Source organism: Patagioenas fasciata, chromosome 2 (genome assembly GCF_037038585.1).
Source record: "Patagioenas fasciata isolate bPatFas1 chromosome 2, bPatFas1.hap1, whole genome shotgun sequence".
Taxonomy (NCBI): Eukaryota; Metazoa; Chordata; class Aves; order Columbiformes; family Columbidae; genus Patagioenas; species Patagioenas fasciata.
In genome coordinates this window covers 102,182,406-102,205,397 of record NC_092521.1, presented here as the reverse complement: position 1 = coordinate 102,205,397, position 22,992 = coordinate 102,182,406, and the positions used below count along the sequence as shown (strand labels likewise).

Sequence of the window (22,992 nt, the reverse complement as noted above, 5' to 3'; positions counted from 1 at the left end):
TTAATTTTAAACTACAAATAAAAGCATGTACAACTTTTCTTCCAAAATGCAGCGTAGATGTTTTTGAAACATTTCTTCACAGCTTGCATGCAAGCACGATTTTACACTCAAGAATAGCTAGGGACAGAGACAAAAGTTTGATGCACTCAAAATACTCTATCTTTTTTTCTTTTTTTTTTTGCTGGGGTTCTGTTAGCCAGAAATGAACTTAGAAATTCCCTTCTTATATTTTTTCTGCATTCTTGAATGTTATTATATTTAATTACATATTCATATTACTTGTGAGTAGCATTCAGATATAAATGGATTGAGGCAAACTCTGAGATGCTTTGTGTTTGTTTAGTTTTTTTAACCTGATTTCCAGTGGAAGAAGGCCCAGGTGATTTTTGTTGTATCCAGACCCGTGCTGAGGCAGGTTGGATGGTGGAGTTGAGTTATAGACAGCAAAGGAGAACAGAGAATCTAGAAGTGCTCCATCATTGAAAGAATCACTGCACACTGCCAGTAGGAATCACTTTAATTTCTCGTTTGATTTTTATTGATTCACTTGAATTTCTTCGTGAATCCATCTTCAGAAAGTTGCTTCAGTCACTTCAGTCATCTGAGTATTGTACGTACCATACTATTTCAACTATGTTTCCATGAAGAAAGGTTGCAGCTCTGATTGCCATGTATTTTTGTGGCATAAGACCAACTTAATGTGTGCCCCTGTTTCCTGATGAAGATTTTTTTTTCCAACACCTTATTTTTAATGTGAAGCAAGCAAATGTTGGATTTCTTCAGATACACATTTTCAAGGGTTTGCTTAGTAGCAAAGATGTATTTGAAAAAGCTGCAAGGTTCTGGTACCATTTATTAAAATCATGTTAAACATAAATTGTGACATATATAAAACGGAAATTCAGTCCCTATAGCGACAAAAATTAATGTGCGCAGCTTTCTGTATGAAAAGTTATTTAGACCAGTCAGCCACATGGTCTGAAGTGCAGATATGTTAGAAGTCCCAAAGTTTAAGCAAATGAAAGAGCTAGCTGTTGCTGTGAGTTTGTTAGGTCCCTTGTATACTTGTTTTTCTTGAAGGAAATAATACCTCTTACTGAGCTGTTTTATTTACTTTTTTTACATACATCGCATTTTTAAAATATTAATATAATTACAAATTCTATACAATAAAAATTTTGGGACCAGTTCTCCCCATGCTAGTTTTGTGGCTACTTTCGTAAAGCTAATTACTTTCATCTCTGAGAGAGTTAAGCCATGTTTTTATAATCCACCTAGATTTGAAAAAACCAAAACCACCACACACAAAAACAAAACAACCAAAAACAAATAGAAAAAAAACCCCAAACCAAACCCCCAAAAAACCCAAACCATGCTGTCTCCACTGAGTATGGTTTAATAGTAGTGTGTAATGTTTACAGCTGCTTATTCTGTATTCTGACCATTTAAAAAACTGATTATGTGGCAGTATGCTAGAAAAGCCTTGAGTGGAAGCTGATGATGATCAAGGTTAAAGATGATAAAACAAGCATTTTTAAAAGTTACAATGAAATGGAAATTTGAAGATAGTGTTCCAGTGTAAAATCAAATGTCTTTAAATCCTGATTTTGTTTTCCGCTCAGAATTCCATGTCTTTCCAATTTTGATCAGTTGTAAGGAGGACTGCGAGTGCTGAGCAAATCTGTTTCTGTATGAAATCTTGTGTACCTAGACTGTTTTAAATTGAAAAAATAGGTGTCTTGAGAGTTTTGCTGTTTTGAATACTTTTGGTTGTTGGAGTCTCCAATATGACTAGTTAGCTTAGATTATTGAAGTAATAATTCTAAATTGAATGGTGATCTTGAGAAACTGTTTCCATTTGATAGCTTCTAATAGGAGGAGGGTATGTTACTAGTGCATGCCAAAATTTAAGAAGCCATCAACATTTTCATTTTCTTAGTAGACTTTGTGCGTGTTTTTATCATTCTCGTATATGACAGGTGCTTAGCGAATTTGGAGAACATAGGGTTGCATGGCGTCTGACTACTGGCACCTTAAGGTGCAAGTCTGACTGCATAAAGGTATAGGAAGTGTATCTTTTTGCTAAGAAGGAAATGTCATAGTTGGAGTACACAATCTGCATTGTTAAAGTCCTTCGAATAATTACCTCTGAGCATTTCAAACTAAACGAGGTAAATGCTGTCAGGCATGGAAGATAATACGGAAACACAGGTGGTCCTGTAAAGGTTCAGCTTGGTGCTGCGTTACCGACAGCTTGTGAGGAACAGTGGCCAGCGCCAGTCTTGAGCACCCTCTGCTGACCAAACTGCACATGGCAGTTCTTTAACGGCTGCGAGTCTCTTTTTCAGCGTTATGTCAAATTAGAGCGAAGTACTGGAATGAGGTAGAGGCAAATATCGGTGATTTGGCTTCACTGTTATATGTAAAGACTGATTCTACAAAGAGTCATCAGACTGAAGAGTATTTAGACACGTTAGGATAGTTGAGCAAACTGCAAAAGTGTTAATGGAAATCAGATTTATAGTCAACTTCAATTTCTCTCATTTTGATCTTTTGAAATATAATGTTTTACTATAGATATAGCATTAGGATAAAGCAGGACAAAACTGAAAAAGAAGGCACTCTTCAGAAGGCTGTGAAGTCGATGGCCAATATTTGTCAAAATAAGTGCCTTACTTCAAGCCACTGAGCCCACTATTAAATAAAGTTGTGGATATAGCTCACTGATAGTTTTTATTGTAGTAGATGTAGCTAGAAAGACCTAAATACCTCTAAAAACCTGGAGAGGGCTTTCAAGTTTCCCTTTGAGTATCCAAACTCTGATGATGTTGAGTCTGGAAAAAGGAGTGTCATAAAATAGACAAATAAAGGAGGCAGAGAGAGAAAGTGTTTGAGTCTTCATTTTCTTTTAGCATTATAGATATTACCAGCTACAAGAGGGAATTTTGTTTCTAAAGTGATTAGTTTCTAATTTCAAACCTAGATATTATGCAGTTATTAAAAGCTTGTTGAAGTAAAAGCGGGCAAGTCAGAAGGGTATTTCAAAATGTAATAGACTTCTTTTGCTTTTAAGAGCATTTAAATTTCTGGTTTGAATACGCATCAAAACATAAAAAAAAAAAACAAACTACTTGCAGCTTACTCTTCTTCCCTTGAATGACAACCATGTATTTCTTCTTGAGTTTTAAAGGTATTTCTGTTTTAAATGCATGTCTCTTGGATATGGGCTGGTTTTTTTTTTTCCTAAGAATACAGACAAGTAATTGTAATTTCTTCTTTTGGGGATGCAATTAATGCTAAATATCTAAAAATGTTTCTTGAAATCAGTGTAGAATAGACATAATTCAGTTCCATAGATCTGCAGTATTAACATAATGCCAAATATTTGTTTAGTGAAAGTGTTGTTTGGTTGCATTAAAGCTATCATGAAAGATACATACTTTTTGCCAAAGGAAATACAAAAATGTTACTGGAATCAAATGGACTATTTTCTGGTTATTACTTTTGTATAACTCCAGTAGAGTGGACTCAATAGCTAAAGTTTATTTTAGTTTTGCTAAGTTAAGTAGAACCCACACACAAACCACTGTGATTATTGCTCTAATTCTAAAATGAATAAAACATGTAATAGATATTTTTTAGGGTGCTTCGGAAAATGTTTTCAAAGTCTGTCATTGTTGTTCTTGCATCTAAACAAGTGATTGGGATGTTTGAAAGTGAATTGGAGAAAAAGCAGGGATAGGTGACTACTTTTTTTTCGCTAAATTGTCACTTTATATATTTCAGTGTTTTCTTTGCTTTTCCGATCTTTGAATCTGCTGCTTAAAAGAATGAGTAAGATACAGATTAAAAACCGTAACATACTATATGCAAGTTTTGGCGAGTTTTATGTTGCTCAGGATAGGCCTGTAGAGAAATGTATTTGTCAGACAGTGAATTAAGGAAAGATGCTTCCTAAACTTGAGTTCACTTGCTTTACTTGTTTTGATTTATATTAGTTTAGTGTGGTTACCTGAATTCCTGAGCAGTCAAAAATTTGCTATACATGCTTTTAGTGTCAAAGGTTAACGTATAATTTTGTGTCTCTTTATTTAGCCTTTAAACACAGATTAATGATCCGTTATTCCTAAAGACTATAGGAAATCTGTAACGGATTACTGAAGAAAGCCTTAGGTGTTCAGCTATATGCAGCTAACTGTATGTAGCAATCTATATAGAAGTTATTTTTTAATAAATGATGAAATCCCATGAATCATTTTTCTTAGGCATTGTCAACCCAAAGAAGAAAGATATACTATTTGAATTTTACTAATTTTAAATAATTACCTTACTGCTTGCATAACTGTTACATCTAAGCTTAGACTAGAATTAATGAAAACATGAATAACTGACTAGTATTCAAGGTTCAATGAAGTTAAGTTCAGAGCATGTGTTAAGAATTGGAAAGAAAATTTTTATGTTTATGGCGCAAATTAAAGCCAAAGTCTATCTCAAACATACGTACCATGAAATTTCATTGTAGTCAATATGGTGTTTGTCAGTGCAGAACCAGACTGATTACTGGAATATAATTACTTTTGTGGAGGAATTTGGTTGGAGGGGGAAGCCTCTTCTAAGATAGTGCCTTAATACTTCAATAGTATTGAAGTAGGGTGCTTAAAAAAGGCTATTTATAAGCAATTATTCCTGATGCACTTTAAACTGTAATTGAATAAAAAATGACTGCACTAGACGATTTTGAGAAATCTTTACCATTGTGCAACATATAGGGTTTTTTCATTTTAATATTCTAGCATTAAAACTTTTCCTCATTTTCCAAGTAATATACTTTTTTTAATGTTAGAATAATTATTCTATTACTACAATAATAACTTCAGAGCTATCTTTCCCCAAAGTTAAGCATCTAGGGCAACAGTAGTAATCTTGTTGTTCGTGTTCTATTTCAGTAATTACAAAGGGGTTTTTTTGTTGCTTTCAACTTCTGCTAGTTAAATTAAGATTTTTCTTGTGATCACAGAATGGTTTAGGTTGGAAGGGACCTTAATGATCATCTCGTTCCAACCCCTCTGCCATGGGCAAGGACACCTTCCACTACACCGAGTTGCTCAGACCTCATCCAGCCTGGCCTTGAACACTTCCAGGGATGGAGCATCCACAACTTCTCTAGACAGCCTGTTCCAGGGCCTCACCACCCTCATGGTGAATAATTTCCCCTTTGTATCTAATCTAAATATACCCTCTTTCAGTTTAAAACCATTACCACTTGTCCTATCACTACATGCCCATGTAAAAAGTCCCTCTCCAGCTTTCTTGCAGGGCCCCGTTAGGTACTGGAAGGCTGCTAGAAGGTCTCCCTGGAGCCTTCTTTTCTCCAGGCTGAACAACCCCAATTCTCTCAACCCGTCTTCATAGGAGAGATGCTTCATCCCTCAGATCATCTTCATGGACCTCCTCTGGACTCACTTCAAGAGGTCCACATACTCCTTATGTTGAGGACCCCAGGCCTGAACACAGTATTCCAGGTGAGGTCTCACAGAGTGAAGTAGAGGGGTAGAATCACCTCCCTCGACCTGCTGGTCACACTTCTTTTGATGCAGCCCAGGATACGGTTGGCTTTCTGGACTGCAAGCACACTTTGCTGCTTATGTTGAGCTTTTCATCAACCAAGACTCACAAGTCCTCTTCAGGGCTGCTCTCAATCTGTTCTCCGCTCAGTCTATATTTGTGCTTGGGATTGCCTCGACTCATTTGCAGGACCTTGCACTTGGCCTTGTTGACCTTCATGAGGTTTTCATGGGCCCACCTCTCAAGCCTGTCAAGGTTACTCTGGATGGCATCCCTTCCCTGCAGTGTGCTGATTGCACCACACAGCTTGTTGTTGTCAGCAAGCTGTCTGAGGGTACACCCAGTCTCACTGTCTGTGTCACCGACAAAGATGTTAAACAGTGCCAGTCCAAATGTTGACCCCTGAGGAACACCACTTGACATTGGTCTTCATTTGGACATCAAACCATTGACTGCAACTCTTTGAGAGTGATCATGGAGCAAATTTCTTATCCAGTAGCAGTCCCTCCATCAAATCCATGTCACTCCAGTTTAGAGACAAGGATATCATGCAGAACAGTGCCAAATACTTCACACAAGTCCAGGTAGGTGATGTCAGTTACTCTTCTCTTATCCACCAACACTGTAACCCCATCAGAGAAGGCCACCAGATTTGTCAGGCACTATTTGCCCTTAATGAAGCCATGTTGGCCATCACCAGTTGCCTCTGTTTTCCATGTGCCTCAGTATAGTTTCCAGGAGGATCTGCTCCATGATCTTGCCAGGCACAGAGGTGGGGCTGACTGGCCTGTAGTTCCCCAGGTCTTCCTTTTTTCCCTTTTTAAAAATTAGGGTTGTGTTTCCTCTTTTCCAGTTAATGAGAACTACACCAGTTCCCACTGCTAATATGTAAAATAGTGACTAATAACTTGTGGTCCAAAATGTGAAGTTTAGACCTTTAATCATTCCCTCATTCAAAAATAAAGCATTTTTAAAATGTGTAGGCTTTTTTTTTTGTGCAGGTAACGATGACATACTTTTTATTGATGATATAAGCCATTATTTTACTGAGAACCATTAGCTATTTAAAACTTTGTGCATAAATTAAAGAGGCGCTAAATGGATTTGCAATTGTTGCCATTAGTAGCATTTTAGATTATACAGGCAATTATTGTGTTCATTATCGCAGAGCAGCCCCTTTGCAAAACTATTGTGGTTGTCTTAGACATTATGTACAAATTTTCCCTTGGAGATTAAAATTTCCAGTGGTGTGTTTAATTTTGTTAACATAGTTGTTTCAAATAGAACAAATATTATGACAAGTAGAAGAAGATTTGCTTTCTAACATAGCAAATAGCAATAAATATAGAAAATTACTTCAGTTCTTAAGTCATCTCTTTCTTATATTGCTATCATTATTCTAGTTATGATTGTTATCAAAAGAAAAGAAATCACTTTCTTAAGATGGTATATTTTACAAATGTTTTGATAAAATCACAATGTAGTTAGAATGAAGTTTACCCACTTTTCCAATATTCAGATGAATTTTAGAGAGTGTTAGTGTATTTCTACATTCAGTTATCTGGATAATTCAACAGTGTTTCATTAGTTTGAGTGCAGAAGTTGTTTAAGTGGAAAAGCACAGAGTTAAACTAATTAAGTATATTTCAGTACGTTATAGTAACTAATTTTGCGGAAATGGAGAAGGCGTTTCTATTAAAACTTACATTCTTTGTGTGCCTTCTGAAGTAGGGTTTTGCAATTACCTTAACTTGCTATAGTAAATGAAAATGTTAATATTTACTATGGACAGTAGCATGATCTATATTAAAAATTATGACATTATTAGTAACAAACCAAAGGTTCTCGAACAAGAGATCTATTGCATGAAAATTTTTCATTGACTTCTTTATCTCTTAATATCTTTCCAAATACACTTTTGTTGGATTCCAAATTAAATTTACACCTGTCTTCATCAATTATAAAGGTATTAATGTTTTGAATTAGCTGCGTATCAGTGTACAGTGGACTAAACTTAATGTTTCTGTCCAAAAAGTGGCATTCTTTCCAAAGAAGCTCTTTGTTTCTGTGGTGGGGTGGGGTTTTTACAGGGTGCAGAGTGGGAGCTGAGGGGATAGATAGGCTTTTACTACCGTGATGGAGGGGGAAAGAAGTGTGAGGTAGTGGTTATGTATATTGTGAGACAGTGATTCTTTATTTTATTACAAAAAAAGACCAACTCTAGAAGGCCAGATTAAATCATTCCTTTCACTTTTTAATGGGATTTGGATGAATAGAGTAAAATATGCACTTTGCATTCATTGATAGCATCTTTAGGTTGAGGTAATTGAGTCTTTTTTCCCTGACTGAATGAATAATGACTTCATCTGATCCTCAGCGAGGCCTGAAACTTAGGCTGCCTTTGTCAACGCAAAAAGATCTGGGCTTTGAAACATGCTCTACTTCCCTGGCTTAATTTTTCTTCATTTTAATCCAAAAACCTATTTTTCTCAATAATTCAAGCATAAACTATGTAGTAGTTGAAGCAGCGGAAATTGCAAGATATTTGTCCTCGTTGTGCAGCTTTTGAAATGCAGCTGATAAATCAGCCGCTGTGGTCTTCGGCTGCCTGGTTCTCTAGGGAAGAGACAGCCCATGTATAAGCAAGATTGCTGGAATTTTTAAGAACTATATTTAAAGTGGTTCTTGTGCAGACTTTTTGTTATCTAAGGAAGTGTTATGTTTTACTGGTCTTACTGGCAAGACTTGGAGATAAAAAGGGCATCTGTGATTTGGCCTAGAAAACTCTTCCTGACATAATTTTCCCACGTATTTTACTGGCTACAAGAGCATCCCAAAAAGTAGGATATGAATACTTAGCTTACAGCATACGTTATTGAAATGGTGAGAGTCTTAGTTACATAGCTTAAAAACATTTTTTCATGAGAAACAGTGGATGAACGATACCCTCTTAATGTTTTTGCTAAAATGTTTCTAAATCAAACACCTTTCTACTCATGAAAAGTTGAAGCTTTGTTGTACTATTTTGGTTTGAAAATTAATATTCTGCTTGATTTTTGTCATTATATTAAATAACTGAAAGCTTCAAACTGTTAAAAATTGTTTCTATGGAATTAGTTCACATTTACAGACCAGTGTGGGAATATAGTTACAAGTTACAGTATACTATACAAACAAGAAGGTAGCTCTGTTGCATTTGTCTGATGATTCTTGAATCTAAAAGTTTTTTCATCTTCTAGCAGTAAATGAGCAGTAACCACCCTACAGATATAATATGCAGTGCCAGTATTTTTGCTGCATGCATGACAGAAGAGAATTGTTCCTGCTGATTTGTTCAACTTTAACTGTCTTTTCTCCTTGCCTTCCCGTGTTCCTGTCCTGGATCAAGAGATGGGGGAAGGATGTGTCAGATGTAAAGGCATTCAAAAGGCCTGCCTGGGGCAGTTCATGCTGGTTCTGGGAATTGTTATTGTCCTGTAACCAGGGAATGTCTATTGCATGCAAGCATAGGAACAATAATCAATTCAATTATCAAAATGTAGTTAATTATTAAAAGTGCATGGATTTTTAATAAGTAGGAATAAAAAAGCCAATAATAGCTAGTTGTTCTATAAATCTGTCAGTTTAAGACAAAGTTATGACTATCTTGACTTATACTTCTTCTAGGTTGGCTTGCTGGACCTGGAGTTGAATCAACTGACCAAAGCCCTGTTTTTGGCGTTAGTTGCACTATCAGTTGTTATGGTAACCTTGCAAGGATTTGTAGGCCCATGGTATCGCAACCTTTTCCGGTTCCTTCTTCTGTTTTCCTATATCATCCCAATCAGGTATGTATAAGACTGAAAGAAAAACACAGATGTCTCATTTCATTGAATGTGGTTTTCTTGAAATTTATACTTGCTTCTCATTGCAAAGGAAATTGATCTTATCAGGAAGCCAAAGGAGAAGGTGCCAACAAATCTGCTGATTCTTGAAGGATCACTGTACAGAAAACAATACTGTTGTATTTTTTTTTTTGTATAATGTTCATCTTCCTGGAGTAATCAGGATATCTAATCCTTTACTTGCATAAATGTATTAATAAGGATACAGTCTTGGTATATTTGAGAACATGGTCTTAGGAAACATAGTGGAATGAACTGTTAGGTATATTTTTGAATTTTATCTGAAAAGCCTTAAATACTGGAAATGTTCAATTTATTTGGTTAAAATACAGACTTCTTACTACAGCAATGATGAATTTAAATTGAACGACTGAATAATGTAGGTGTGCTTTTACAGTGAGAGGACTTTTAACATGTGTAACCAAGTAGAGACTAGCCCTGAATTAATTAATTCATTAAGCATGAGTACTGTATATTCAAATTGCAGGTAAACTGGAACAGGAAATAATATCCCTGTGTGTAATCAAGTCTTCTGTGGGCACAGAAGTGAGAACACGGACCCTTAAATGATTTTTTTTTTTTTCCTTGAATGGGTATTTGCTTTGCAAAATGGAAATACTCTCCTCTGTTAAAATACCCAGGTTTTGGATTAAGGTGTTTGTTAATTTTAGATGCTCTCTGGAACTCTTCAATTTGAGATAAGTCATTCAGTAAAGCCCAGTGGCTCACTACAGAGTTAGCAGCAACTGAACTGTTGGTAGGTTTAAGACCTGTCCCTTCAGGTTTGCACACAATATTTAAATAATGTAGTATAAGTAAAAATAACAAAGGAAAACAGGAGGATTTCATTAGGTGTTTTCATCTAAGCTTACCTGACTTGTGTGTTACCGTGTTCACATTTTTTCAGTACGTGTCTATGTGAAGGGAACTGTATCATATTTGACCAAATTGATACTCAGGAAGTATCTGTCTTAAGGTTTTGTAACTTAAAGGACCTGTACTTTTATGCTTGTGTGTTACAAGAGCAACTGATTCCGTTGGGAGGTTGAAGGAGAAGATTCCAGCAGATATGCTGGGGAGTTGAGGGGATCTTATTGTAGAAACTGGTCATTGTCATAACTCCCTTAATACTTGTGTGATGTCACTGTTCAGATCACATTGTCATTCCCCCCATAAACACACAGTTCTTGAATATTAAGCAACTTATCCATGCGAAGAGGCAAAAAGTGTTGCATTCAAGTAATAAGAAAAGTCTGTGTGTTGCTGAAAGATGCACTTAATCATCAAACACGTGTAGGGGAAGGGAAAAATGAGCTAAGGCTATAAAGGATCACTTGTTGTTGGTCACTGTGTTCTTTGATAATAAACATACTAAGCCAAAAGTTATTAAAATGGTTAAAAGACAGATATATCTTTGTTACTGGATGCAAGAGGATTAAGAGCATATAGGTGGTGTAAGTAAATTTGACTCTGTATTGACAGTTTGACATATGCCACTGAGAAACATGTCGATTGAGCAGCATATTTTGAACTCTTAAGAGGCAAGTTTAGTGGACTTGTGAAATTGCTCTTTTCCAAAAATAATTTCTAGGATATACCTAATCCCATTTTTCAGTTGCTTGTGAGAGAGAATATGCAAAGCGAAATGTTAGGGAATGTGATTGATTTAGTTCTGAAATGGACTATATTGTTACTCTACAGAAGAACAGGCAGAAATATATCAGAGAATACTTTTCTCTCTAGAGGTTTATCTATTTCTATACCAACTTTTCTTCAATTCTCAGATCATTTGTATACAGGGTGGCTTCTCACACAGTCAGCAAAATAAAAGAATTCCAGTCATCCCAGCATTCACGTATAACTACACTTCTCTTCCTCTATTCTGGATGTTAAGCATGGAAATTACTTACTCTTTAGGCTGTATTTGGAGTGTAAACTCTTGGAGATAAAAGTTAAAAATGTAATGACAGTGAAGCACCAGGTGTTGTGTCCTCTGATTATTTAAAAATAGCCATATTGAGAAAACAATGAACTTTTCACAGGTGAAGGACATGCATGTGGGAGATCAGGGCTGACTGATACAGGAAAAGTATATCTGCACTCATGCACACATGAAATGTGTTAAATGATGGGTTTAGAGAATTCAGGAAGTTTCTGAATATGGAGCTTTTTTTTGCTGTTGTGTTTGGCTTTTGGTTTGCAGAGCAAGGCAAAATTACAGGCAGACAATAAAAATAATTTTCCATGGCCAGACATGTTTGTTGAAGACCATCAGGAGGAGATAACTACCCTGTTTCCCTGGAAGTAAAACCTGCGCCCAAAATAAGCCCCAGGATGATTTTTCAGGATTTTTGGGAATGCTTGAAATATGAGCCCTAGTTACCATTCATAAAAAAAGTCCATTCAAATAGCATCCAGGCAGCTATGCATGTAAAAAAGTAAGCATCTTTTAGAGCAAAAATTAATGTAAGACTCTGTTTTATTTTTGGGGAAACAGGGTAACTGTTAGCAGAGTTTAACTGATCTCAGTGGAGCCTTTCCTATAATTAGTGGGACTTCTGGTTTTGCTCCAGGGAGCAGCTAATTCCTTGAGATTAATCTGAATCCTGAATACTCTTATAGATGAATGTTGCTTCACTGTGTAAAGGCTATTACTATGGGGTATGTAAGACTTCAGAAGTATAAACATAAAGCAACTGTAAAAAACCAACAACACCCCCCAAAACAAACAAACCAACAAAACAACAACAACAAAAACCCCAAACCAACAACCAGCCACCACCGCCAACAACAAATGCAATGACCAACACCCACCCACCCCTCTTCCCCCCAAAACCCCAGCCCACAACATCGCACACATTCTGCAGAGTACAAGGAATCAAGGAAGTAGTGGTAAACAAACATTGAAAGCTCAGCCCAGCTCTTAATGGGTTGTAAGTTTATGCACAAGGTGTTTTGAACAGCCCCACATAGCCAGAAACATTTGGCCCTCTTTTAGAATTGATGTTTCTTTTTCTACTGTGGAGGAAGCATAGCCCAGGGAGCCTCTGTAGACAATCTGCCTCCCTACAAAGTTAATCTATTTGAATTTCTTAAAATATATAGGGAAAGACATTTACTGTACACATTTAAAATTCCAGTACAAATCATGTAAGTCTTAGTTTTTTCCTTCAGTCTTCGTAGCGTCTAATTTTATCAGTTGTTTTAGCTTTATTTAAAAAAAAAAAAAAGCTGTCAGAGAGACAGTTACCAATAGTTGTATGTTTAAGTACAAGAGAACCAGAAGAGACCTCAATGTGGGGTGTGAGATACCTGCTCTCAACTACTGAGCTGGAAATCCTGTTGTGTGTGTGGATGCAGGAAAGATGATCGGGCTGTTAGAAAGCCTTGCCACAATGCAATTCTGTCCCTTCCTCTGGCATTTGGTTGTAGCATCTCTTTGTCAGCGCACTAGAGCTGCAATGGTAATCGCTTCAGAAATGACAGCCAAGACCAAAGAAAAGGCTGAGCCTTTGTGGTGGGACTGCACCACCTAACTGGATCCTCTCCACCATCAAGTAATGGGACTTTGTTTATTCATTGTCCAGTCTTCTTCAATGCCTTTAAAGTCAAAGTGAGTTGTGCTTTGACTAGAGTCCTTTTTTGTGGTTGTGTTTTGTTGGTTGGTTTTTGTGTTTTTTTTTTTGTTTTCCCCCAGAAAAGGTAGCCAGGAAGTTTTTCAAGACAATTTAGGCTTAGCCAAGCAGTGTTTGGTGAAATTACTCCTTCACATAAATGGACATGTGAATCCTCTAACTGCATGTGCTTCTGCTATTAAGAGATGTAGAGGTTTTACCATAAAATGGTAAGGTATTGACTGGGTATCTGGTAATAATGTGTATCATCCAGGCTCTATATTTAGTAGAGGTTTAAAGCTGGATTGATGGGGCTTATTCAGCCATCCTTTAGTTTTGGTGTACACAGAAGCCAAAATGTCTTTTGTCCTTCATTCAGATGCCCTAAGGCTCCTGGGCACTGAGCCATTCTGCAAAAAGAAGCTGTCCCAAATATCTAGAAGGAACTGCCTTGCACTTGAGTAGTAAAGTTTTGGGGTACTGCCTGACTGCTAGCTGCTTTTTTCTGGGTCTTCAAGAGGAGCATGCAATGAAAATCATTCAAGTTCAGTAGGCAGCAAGGAAAACACTGCTAAGAAGTTTTGTATCTGAAATTCATTAATATCCACTCAAATCCCTGATTGTACAAATATGAAAAAGGAGGTTTCATTCAATGTGCTTCTGTGTATTACTGATATCCAGGGAATTCACACCTATGCAGAACTGTCGTGTCTGCCTATCAGCAGCAAGCAGCTATGCTGCTTTCAATCATATTGCCATTGGTGCTTGTCTGTATAACATACAGATGTGAGAGTATCAATATATATAGTCTCACATATACAGACAGAATATATATTAGATATGTGATGCAAAGCTTTCAGTACGGAAGAGCTAACGAGCTACTCATGAAGTAGTTTAAGGAGTCCTTATAAATGAGCATTATGATTCTATACAGAATCACAGAATCACAGAATTGGCTAGGTTGGAAAAGACCTCAGAGATCATCAAGTCCAACCCTTGGTCCAACTTCAGCCCATTTACTAGATCATGGCACTAAGAGCCATGTCCAATCTTAGTTTAAAAACCTCCAGGGACGGTGAGTCCACCACCTCCCTAGGCAGGCCATTCCAATGCCTGATCACTCTTTCCGTAAAGAATTTCTTCCTAATATCCAGCCTAAACTTCCCCTGGCAGAGTTTAAGCCCATGTCCCCTTGTCCTATTGCTGACTGCCTGGGAGAAGAGACCAGTTCCCACCTGACTATAACTTCCCTTCAGGTAGTTATAGAGAGCAATGAGGTCACCTCTAAGCCTCCTCTTCTCCAGGCTGAACAACCCCAGCTCCCTCAGCCTCTCACCACAGGTCATGTGCTCAAGTCCCTTCACCAGTCTTGTTGCTCTTCTCTGGACCCGCTCCAGCACCTCAATATCTTTCCTGAACTGAGGGGCCCAGAACTGAACACAATACTCCAGGTGTGGCCTCACCAATGCAGAGTACAGGGGAAGGATCACTTCCCTTGTCCTGCTGACCACACTATTTTTGATACAGGCCAGGATACCATTGGCCTTCTTGGCCACCTGGGCACACTGTTGGCTCATGTTGAGCTTGCTGTCAATCAGTACCCCCAGGTCCCTTTCTGTCTGGCTGCTCTCCAGCCACTCTGTGCCCAGCCTGTAGCGCTGAAGGGGGTTGTTGTGGCCAAAGTGCAGGACCCGGCACTTGGCCTTGTTGAACTTCATCCCATTGGAATCAGCCCATTTTTCCAGTCTATCCAGATCTCTTTGCAGAGCCCTCCTGCCTTCCAGCAGGTCAACACTGCCCCCCAACTTGGTGTCATCAGCAAATTTGCTGATGGTGGTCTCAATCCCCTCATCTAAATCATCAATAAAGATGTTAAACAGGACTGGACCCAACAATACCATACCATACCATGATATATAATGCAATCTATATAGAGATTGTAAAATATTAAATAAAGTTTCTTTATATTTTACAAACTAGTTTTGATTTCTTTATGCAACAGGAGCTATGGTGTGTGTCTTACATGCTAAGAGTAAGTCTTACTCTGCCCAATAATGTATTGTACTACTGCCTGAGCTAGATCTGTGCCTTTCTTATAAAGTCAAATATCCATGCTACATAGAGAAAGCATAATCAGTTTAAAAATTCATTTTTAATTGATCTATTGCAGTAGATCTTCTTCCTTTTTAACCTTTCAATATTACCTATTTGGTCCTAGTTGCTTTTCTGTTTTTAATCTAATAATATTGCAGTAAGTAATGCCCAGTTTGTCTGGAATACACTAAAAATATTCATGTTTTTAAAAGTATTTGTATTGGACATCTAATGTAAATATTGTTGCCGTTGTATAAGAGGCTTAATGAAGGAAGGCATCTGACCTGATGACTGTGAAAATAACAAAGAAGCATTTTCAATGGAAGTAATTATTATTATGAGCTGCATATGCTACATCTCTTGTACCAGTATGCTCGTTTGACATGTGTTCTGTTTGTATTTTGCACTCTACTGTGTTTTCAGCCTGTAAGAAATTCATAGATTTCTCATTAATAATTCCCCAGACTTCCTCCTGAGGTTTTAAGTTCTACCTAAGTTACAACGTCTAATTATCTGTACCTAGGTTGCATGTGGCCCTTGAAAAAACTACATGTGCCATAGTCGCTATAGCAATACAGGGTTGATGTGCATTTTTTTGCCACACATATATAAGTGTAAATGTATGGGATTGAGTTCTCTATTAAAGTTGCATTCATTGCTTGTGTTTTATGTAAAGTGCTGTGTACACTTTCTTTCATTTTCTTTGATATGCTTACATAATAGACAAAATTCAGAAAAAAAAGAAAAACAGAAAAATTGGACTGAGAGAACTAGTGAGACCAATTAGGAAGCAAACAAGGACACAGATCTGAGTCTCTTCTTTGGAGTATCAGACAGGTAGTAGAAAAAAACGAAGTTAAAATGTATATAGTGGACTGAACATAAAAGGAATATTACATTCAAATTTCCTCTCCAGATAAAATATGGGATAAGGGGAATTAGGGGAAATTAAAGGGATGATCTATGGGTTTATTTTTAAATTTATTTAGATCTTGATAGAATGCTATTTTTAAAATAATTAACTTCTATTTTGTTCTATTTTTATCGATTTAGTGCCAGGTAATAGAAGTTGTCAGGCTCTAAAAATTACCTTCTGTGAAGATTTACATTTCCAGGGATGTTGAAGTTAAAGCACCTCAGCTTGTTTCTTGACCAGTGATTTCACAATTATTCCATGTATTTTTCTAGCTTGTAAATAATGTGTATATCTGTGTACAGTTTATGGCTGTTGGAAGCAAGTAGGGATATGGGAAGGTTAGGGGGCATAGCCATAGGGTATTGGGTACTGTTTTGGTTATTAACATGACCCATAAATGATCTTCAGTATTTCACTTAGAATGAAGTCCTGAAAATAAAAAGACTACATCTCAATTAGTTCATTTATTTGGATACCGTTATGGGTACTCATACTGTATCTGGAGTTTTGGCAGTGCTTTGTTTTTTGGTACAAAACTTCTGCTCAGGAAGTTCCTCTTGCCTGCCAGACCTCAAAACTATAATAGAATTTTGATTCAAATTCATAGTTGAATTTTATTCGGCATGATATCACTTTGTTCACAAAATTGTCTCTGCTAACATCATTAGGTCTTGATTTCTTTTCCCTGAGTCATGAAAGGCAGAAATTTCACTAAATATGCCCGTTCTCTGCAACAGCCTTCTCATACCTATATTAATATTCGCTGTCTAAAGACTGCATGCAAATTGGCTTACTAAAATTAGTGTTACTGGTGCAAGTGTGCTAGTGCTATGTATGGCGTTCTTCTGTGCATTTCAGTTAATAAGTGGTGTGTATGTAGTCTTTTAAATTGGATGAAACTGAGAAGGATTTAAAAACTGGTGAATGTAAAATGCTTTTTGGTTATTTAATGAGGTTTCTTAAAGTCCGCAAAGGATTTATTAGAAATGGTAGCTAATATTGTCAAGCACTCAAAGTAGCTTGGTGTTGAGTAAGCTTAGTATCTCCTTGTTTTGTTGTGTATATTCTTGGACTTTTCAGTTAAGTATTTCTACCCTTTCCAGTGCAGCTCTTTTGGAGGGATTTCTAGTTTTGAAAGCAAGCTTGGTAGTAACAGGCCTCCATAATTTTTGGTGTTACAATGGTGTCTGTGATGTGCTGGTGATAGCTGCAATGAGTGCACAGAGAAAAATTTCCTTGAAGACAGCAAGCACCAGGTGAAGGAAGTAAGAACAGGACACAGTGTACAAATTTTAGAACTAATACTAAAAATGCATTTATAGCCCTCATTTTTCATTTTATACCTGTTTAATTATTTATTCAACTTAACAATTCAAGCATGTACTCAAAATCTCTCTATGCCAGAAAGCAGCCTTAGACATCATTGGGGAGATGTTATTTCTCTGCAGGCCAGTGGTTCCAGCTTTCCATAAGGCCCACCAGCATAAAGGTGACAAACTCTGTTCCAATTAGCAGTGTATGCTGGAAAGCCAGAATAATTCTTTAAATGTCTTGAAGCTTTGAAGTACAGATTTCTTCTCACCGCTCAGCAAGAGAAGACATTGTCTTTTCTTTTTTTTTTCCTTACGTTTAGATTATATTTAAGTGAGATTATAATTAAATGCATATAGAGAGTATTCAGAACATCAAAACCAGTTAATGCACATGCTTCTAAAAGATGCAAGTGAAGATATGAACTGCACTTCAGCTTTGAGAGACTTTTCTGATTTAATCTTACTGAAGTACAGTTTTTCTTATCTGCATGGCTTTGTAGGTCTCCATCTTTAGAACAGCCATGTGGATTTCCCTCTTTGTGTGCCATGTACCTCCGATTGCAGTTCTGTGATAGAGTTTTCATCACTGAATTCCTGCCTCAGTAACCCAGGCTGAAAAAAATACTTACAGTCCAAATAACTCTTTGAAATGGGGTGATGTGCAGCTTTCATCCTTCACTTAACTCCAGTTACTCCTGGCTAGAGCAAATGTCTGGCTGTTTATAAATAAAGTGTGCTTGTGTTTATCTTCTTGAGCTAAACAGCATCCTTTGTAGCAGACTGACCAACCAGCACGTTCTTGTCCATAAGAGTAGTAAATCTTTTGCTGTTCTTTCTGTCAACTAACACGTGTCAGTGTGAAGTGTGTTACATTGGTTCTTATATTTTGTCTAACTCTGCAAATTCACAGACATACAGAATACTAATACTGGTTGTTCAGTACCAGCTCTGGATTGAGTAAGACAGGGTAAAACTGAAGTTAACCACTGTGAGGCAAGTGACTTACAGTATTTTTCTCCTTGTTATATGGTAACATTTTCAAATAGAAAGAATCTGGTAGAATCCTCCCTCTGTCTGTCCTAACTTCTTTCTTATATATTAGTATTTGCATGTCTGAAGACAGCTCAAGCTAAGTATAATATTGCAAAACTAATTGGGGTATATCACCAGGCAGAAGGATAGTTTTCTGCTGCTTCTGACTTTGTTGGGAAAATAAGAGCTAGTTAAAAAACAAAATACTGTCTTGAATGGTTGAGAATCTGGTATCAAAAAATCTTGTTTCTTTTTGTGCTGGACCATGCATTGTTTTCTGCTATACAAATTCAGGAAGGGGAGAGCATGTGGAATAAACATTGTGTGTTGAAATTCCCAGTGTTCTCACAGTTCTAGTTAAACGCATCTCTTTCTGGGATGTTGCAGTTTCTGACTCACTGTTCTCTCTGCTGTTGCCTCAGGTGATTCACAATCACTCTGTTGCTGCGATTGCAAGAGGACAGATGGAAACTATTTGTGACTGTTGTTTTGGTTATGCACTTCAGGACTGTTAAAAAAGGTCTGAAGTGCCTTAGTAGTATTTTGACTTGATATATACCTTTGAACATTTTTAAGAGTCATGTTACTGTAAACCTTTTACTAAACTTGGGACTTTTGAGTCTTGTGCCCTGGGCATATTAGCTACGAATAGTTCGCATAGCCACTGTCCCAGCTGGTTTTCCAATATTTCTGTTAGAGCAGAGTCAACAGAAATGAACATATGCCTATTCCTTAATCACTGTTCCTCTGATGTGGTAGCGGGAACACGGTGAATAACTAAAGAAAAGCAAGTTTTTTAAGTTTTAGAACAAGGTGGCACAGAGTTTTGTGTCGGACCATTTAATTTTGGGCAAGAACAATGTGATTAAAATGTTCCCTGACCAGCATAAGAGAAGAGGAATGCATGGTGCAAGGGCAATTAATTAACGTATGATGTAGACGTGGAAATACTAACAAATAAATATGCAGACATGGAGTGAAATGGAAAAAAAACAACAACAACAACAACAAAACTTTTGCTTTTGTACTTCTATAAATAATCAGTAAAACTGCTGCACATTATAGTTTCTAATACAGAGCTACTCGAAGTTTCCTTATTGCTGTTGACAGTGGCAGCTCCAGCCCACATGCTGTCATGTGAGGGTGCGTTTCGCTGTTTGGACACTATTTCCATTTTGCAATAGAGAGCCTCTGTAACTACATTTTGGGAATGACAGCAACATTGTTGGTTGGTTTTGGTGAGAAAAAGAAGTTGACAAATATAGATGTACTTTCATACAGAAAAAAAAAAAATTAAAAACAAGTGACTTGAAGAGGTACAAAAATATTTTACTTTCACATCATAAAGAAAACGTAGGTGTTGGGGTTTTGTAACAGATAAGAACTGTGACTTGAACAGCAAACTGGTTTTGTTGATAAATTTTATATAATATTCTCATCTGTGTAAGTGTAGTAATGTAATTATGTTGAGAATTTCCACAAAGTGTTGCAGTGTGTTTCATGCAGAAGGTATGGTATTGCATTTGTATTGCAGTAATTTCTAAAAGTCTGAGATGGAACCTTAATTTGTTGTGTGATATGTACTCTACAAACACATAACAACATTCTGAAATTTTTGTTGCATATAGTTTTAAGATTACTTTTTGCGAGTATCCTAAAAAATAACTTCTTACTTTATTTTTTATATATATTTACAGCTTTCACTTTCCCTAATATTCACACTGATTATGATATAAATTTCCTTTGCAGTTTGCGTGTGAACTTGGACATGGGTAAGGCAGCCTATGGGTGGATGATTATGAAAGATGACAATATTCCTGGAACAGTTGTTCGAACTAGCACCATACCAGAAGAGTTGGGAAGATTAGTTTATTTACTAACGGATAAAACAGGTATATCAGGCTACAGTTCTGAAATACAATGACTTTTATAAAATTCCTAAACTTTCCTCTATATTTTAATATGTTAATATACGAGTAGATTTAGTCTACTGTTTCCTATTTTTCAGTAAAATTTTAAGCATGTGCTTGAGGACTTTGTACCAGTACAATAGGCTTAGGTTGGCTGGTACTTACATGTGAAAGTCACTATTTGGTAGCAATCTGATTTATTCCAGTGGGAACACTCCTGCTATAGTAACAGGACGCTGGATAGCATTAGTAAGAGCACTATATATCTTACTCTGAAAAGACTCTTGATTAGTGCTCAGGATGCTATTTAAATGATTATGCACCCTGTTTCTACTGCAATATTGTATGATATTAAATCAGTAATGACCTTCGAGAGAGCAAGTCGTTTCCAAAGCAAGTCATAAGATCAGCCTCCAAAATGACGTCTGTTATCCCCCTGAAGTTAGTTGTTCTTTATGTTACAAAGACCAGTTCTAGAGCTGCTGTATGTTTTCATCTTCATAACTGTAACCTGTTGCTGTACCTGACCTGGTATACTGGAAAACCCAATGCTTACCAGGATTGGAAGGCAGGTAAGTGTGTGAAGATCTGACAGCTTGTGCTATGATACTGTCAGCTGTTGTGACTGAAACTTGTTGCCATCTTAGCATGCTCTTGGTTCTTGATATATTTGAGAAGTCTTAAAGTTTATTTCAGAAAATACTGTAATAAATAACAAGTTAAAGTCTGTAGGAAATACAGTATTTCTTCTCCTTTCTTGGTTCTTTCTGAGACTGAATAGATCAGTTCTGGTAGACATGCTGTTTCTACAGAAGCTGAACTCTTGAACTGAGAAAGGTGTTTCTTAAACAGCTGAAGAAAATGTTCAGTGTTTTTAAGCAAAATACAGTTCAAAATGGTGATAAAGTGGTTTGGCAGGGGGGCAGGATGCACAGCGTGGCCTCTGTGCTGCTGTTCAGAAAGCATAACACATAGTTTGCATCTCTCTGGTTGAAATAGGTACACGTTCCCTCCCATGCTGAACCCTTCCATTACTGCATGTTTTGAAATGAAATATAAATTTTATATATGGTCATATTTTCAAAATATACTTTCATTTTTTTTCTATAGGTACATATGTTACCTATACACTTGTAAATGCTGTTGTTCTATTCCGTAACAGATAAAGACAACTGCCACCTTTTTTCTTAGCATGTTGAAAAGTTTATTGCTAATTATAGTGTGGTAATTCTTCAAAGCAAGTGAACAATTCTTTTAACAAGTTTTATTTCAGTTAGCTAATGATTTGTATGCTATTTGAAACTGCTTACTGTTTTTAATTGCACCCTTCATCATTATAATTTATGTAACTTTAAGAGCGCTGCCTCATCGTAGGCTTGAAATATGTAGTTTACAGCATATGTTTGGAAGAGAGAAGTATGTTGAAAAATAATGAATTTTCAGGACAATGCAGTAGAGTTCATTTGCCCAAATCACTATTTGGTAAGCAAAATCAATGTATATTTAGATTTTTCTGATAGAGAATCCAGTTACCATACCAAACTGGGAATGAGATTTAAGTGTTGAGGTATTCTGCTTATAGTTAGACTATGTGGAAAATTTTAAGAGGTTTGCTAAATAAAATCCTGAGACTTCATTCACCTAACTCTACAATACAGAAGTTATATTCTGACTCTGATGACCAGTTTATATTCTGAGGCACAAGATCAATGTACTATCTTTGTTTCCTCAAGCTGTATGTATTTACTACCGTGTTGGCAAAAGAGAAGATGGTTTGAAAAAGAAAAAAAGCTGCTGGAGTTCCACTTCTATAAAGACCACCGATACACTTAACCTAATGCAACAGTAATTAAAAACAGTTTTTCTCCTTTAAAAAAAAAAAGCAACATAAAATTTAGTGATACTAGGTTTTTCAATCTGTAAAACTTTGAAAGGATACATTTTATTGATTTGCATATATGAAGAGAAACAACCCTGTTTTGCTTCTAATTTGGTGATGGTGGTGGTGGTGTTTTTCAACCCACATCATGCCACTTGCAATCATAGTAGTTCTGTTTAATTTTAAGAAGGAGCACTTCTGTTCTAGCCTTTCAGGCTGTGTACCTAAAAGGGGCTAATCAGACAAAAGTTAAAAAGCTTTTAGCGGCAAACGTGTTTATGTATAGTTTGGAAGACTGTAAGCATTCAACCTCAAAGGCTTTTTAGAGTACTGAAGTCTACTGAGTTCTGTAAGTTAGTGATGTAAAATGAAAATAAAAGCAGTGTTCTAGGGCAGTGGTTCCAAAATGTTTTGGAGCAACAGTCAGCAGTCTCACCTTGTGCGATTTTTACCCAAGTGTTAGATCAAAACTTATGTAAGTGAAAATAAGCCTGAAGTCCAGCAGATATGACCAGCTTCAGAATAGTGACTGTGGCCTTGCAGACCATACTCTTCAGATTGAGATGGGAAACACTGCTCAATTTTATTAGTCTTAAATGCCCTCCAAATTTTAAACTGTTTTTAATTCTGGACCGACATGTAGCCAGTGTACCTTTTACCGTCTCAGTAGTTGCTTCCAGTTGCCTTTCCTGAATACATTTGATCTCATTCTGCATTTTATCATAAATGTGAAACATACTCTTATGTAGTGAACAGAATCTGTACAGTTAATCCATGATTGCCAC

At 36.7% G+C, this 22,992-nt stretch overlaps 1 protein-coding gene across 6 annotated transcripts in view; it reads left to right on the top strand.

Annotated features, from left to right (window-relative positions):
- Positions 1-22,992, top strand: part of ATP9B (ATPase phospholipid transporting 9B (putative)) — a 165,202-nt gene that overhangs the window by 101,341 nt on the left and 40,869 nt on the right. For all 6 annotated transcript variants that reach the window (XM_065830090.2, XM_065830088.2, XM_065830087.2 and 3 more), the window contains 2 exons: positions 9,232-9,392; positions 20,168-20,310. In XM_065830090.2, coding sequence (XP_065686162.1) covers positions 9,232-9,392; positions 20,168-20,310 — 304 coding nt within the window. The remainder of the gene's footprint in view (positions 1-9,231; positions 9,393-20,167; positions 20,311-22,992) is intronic.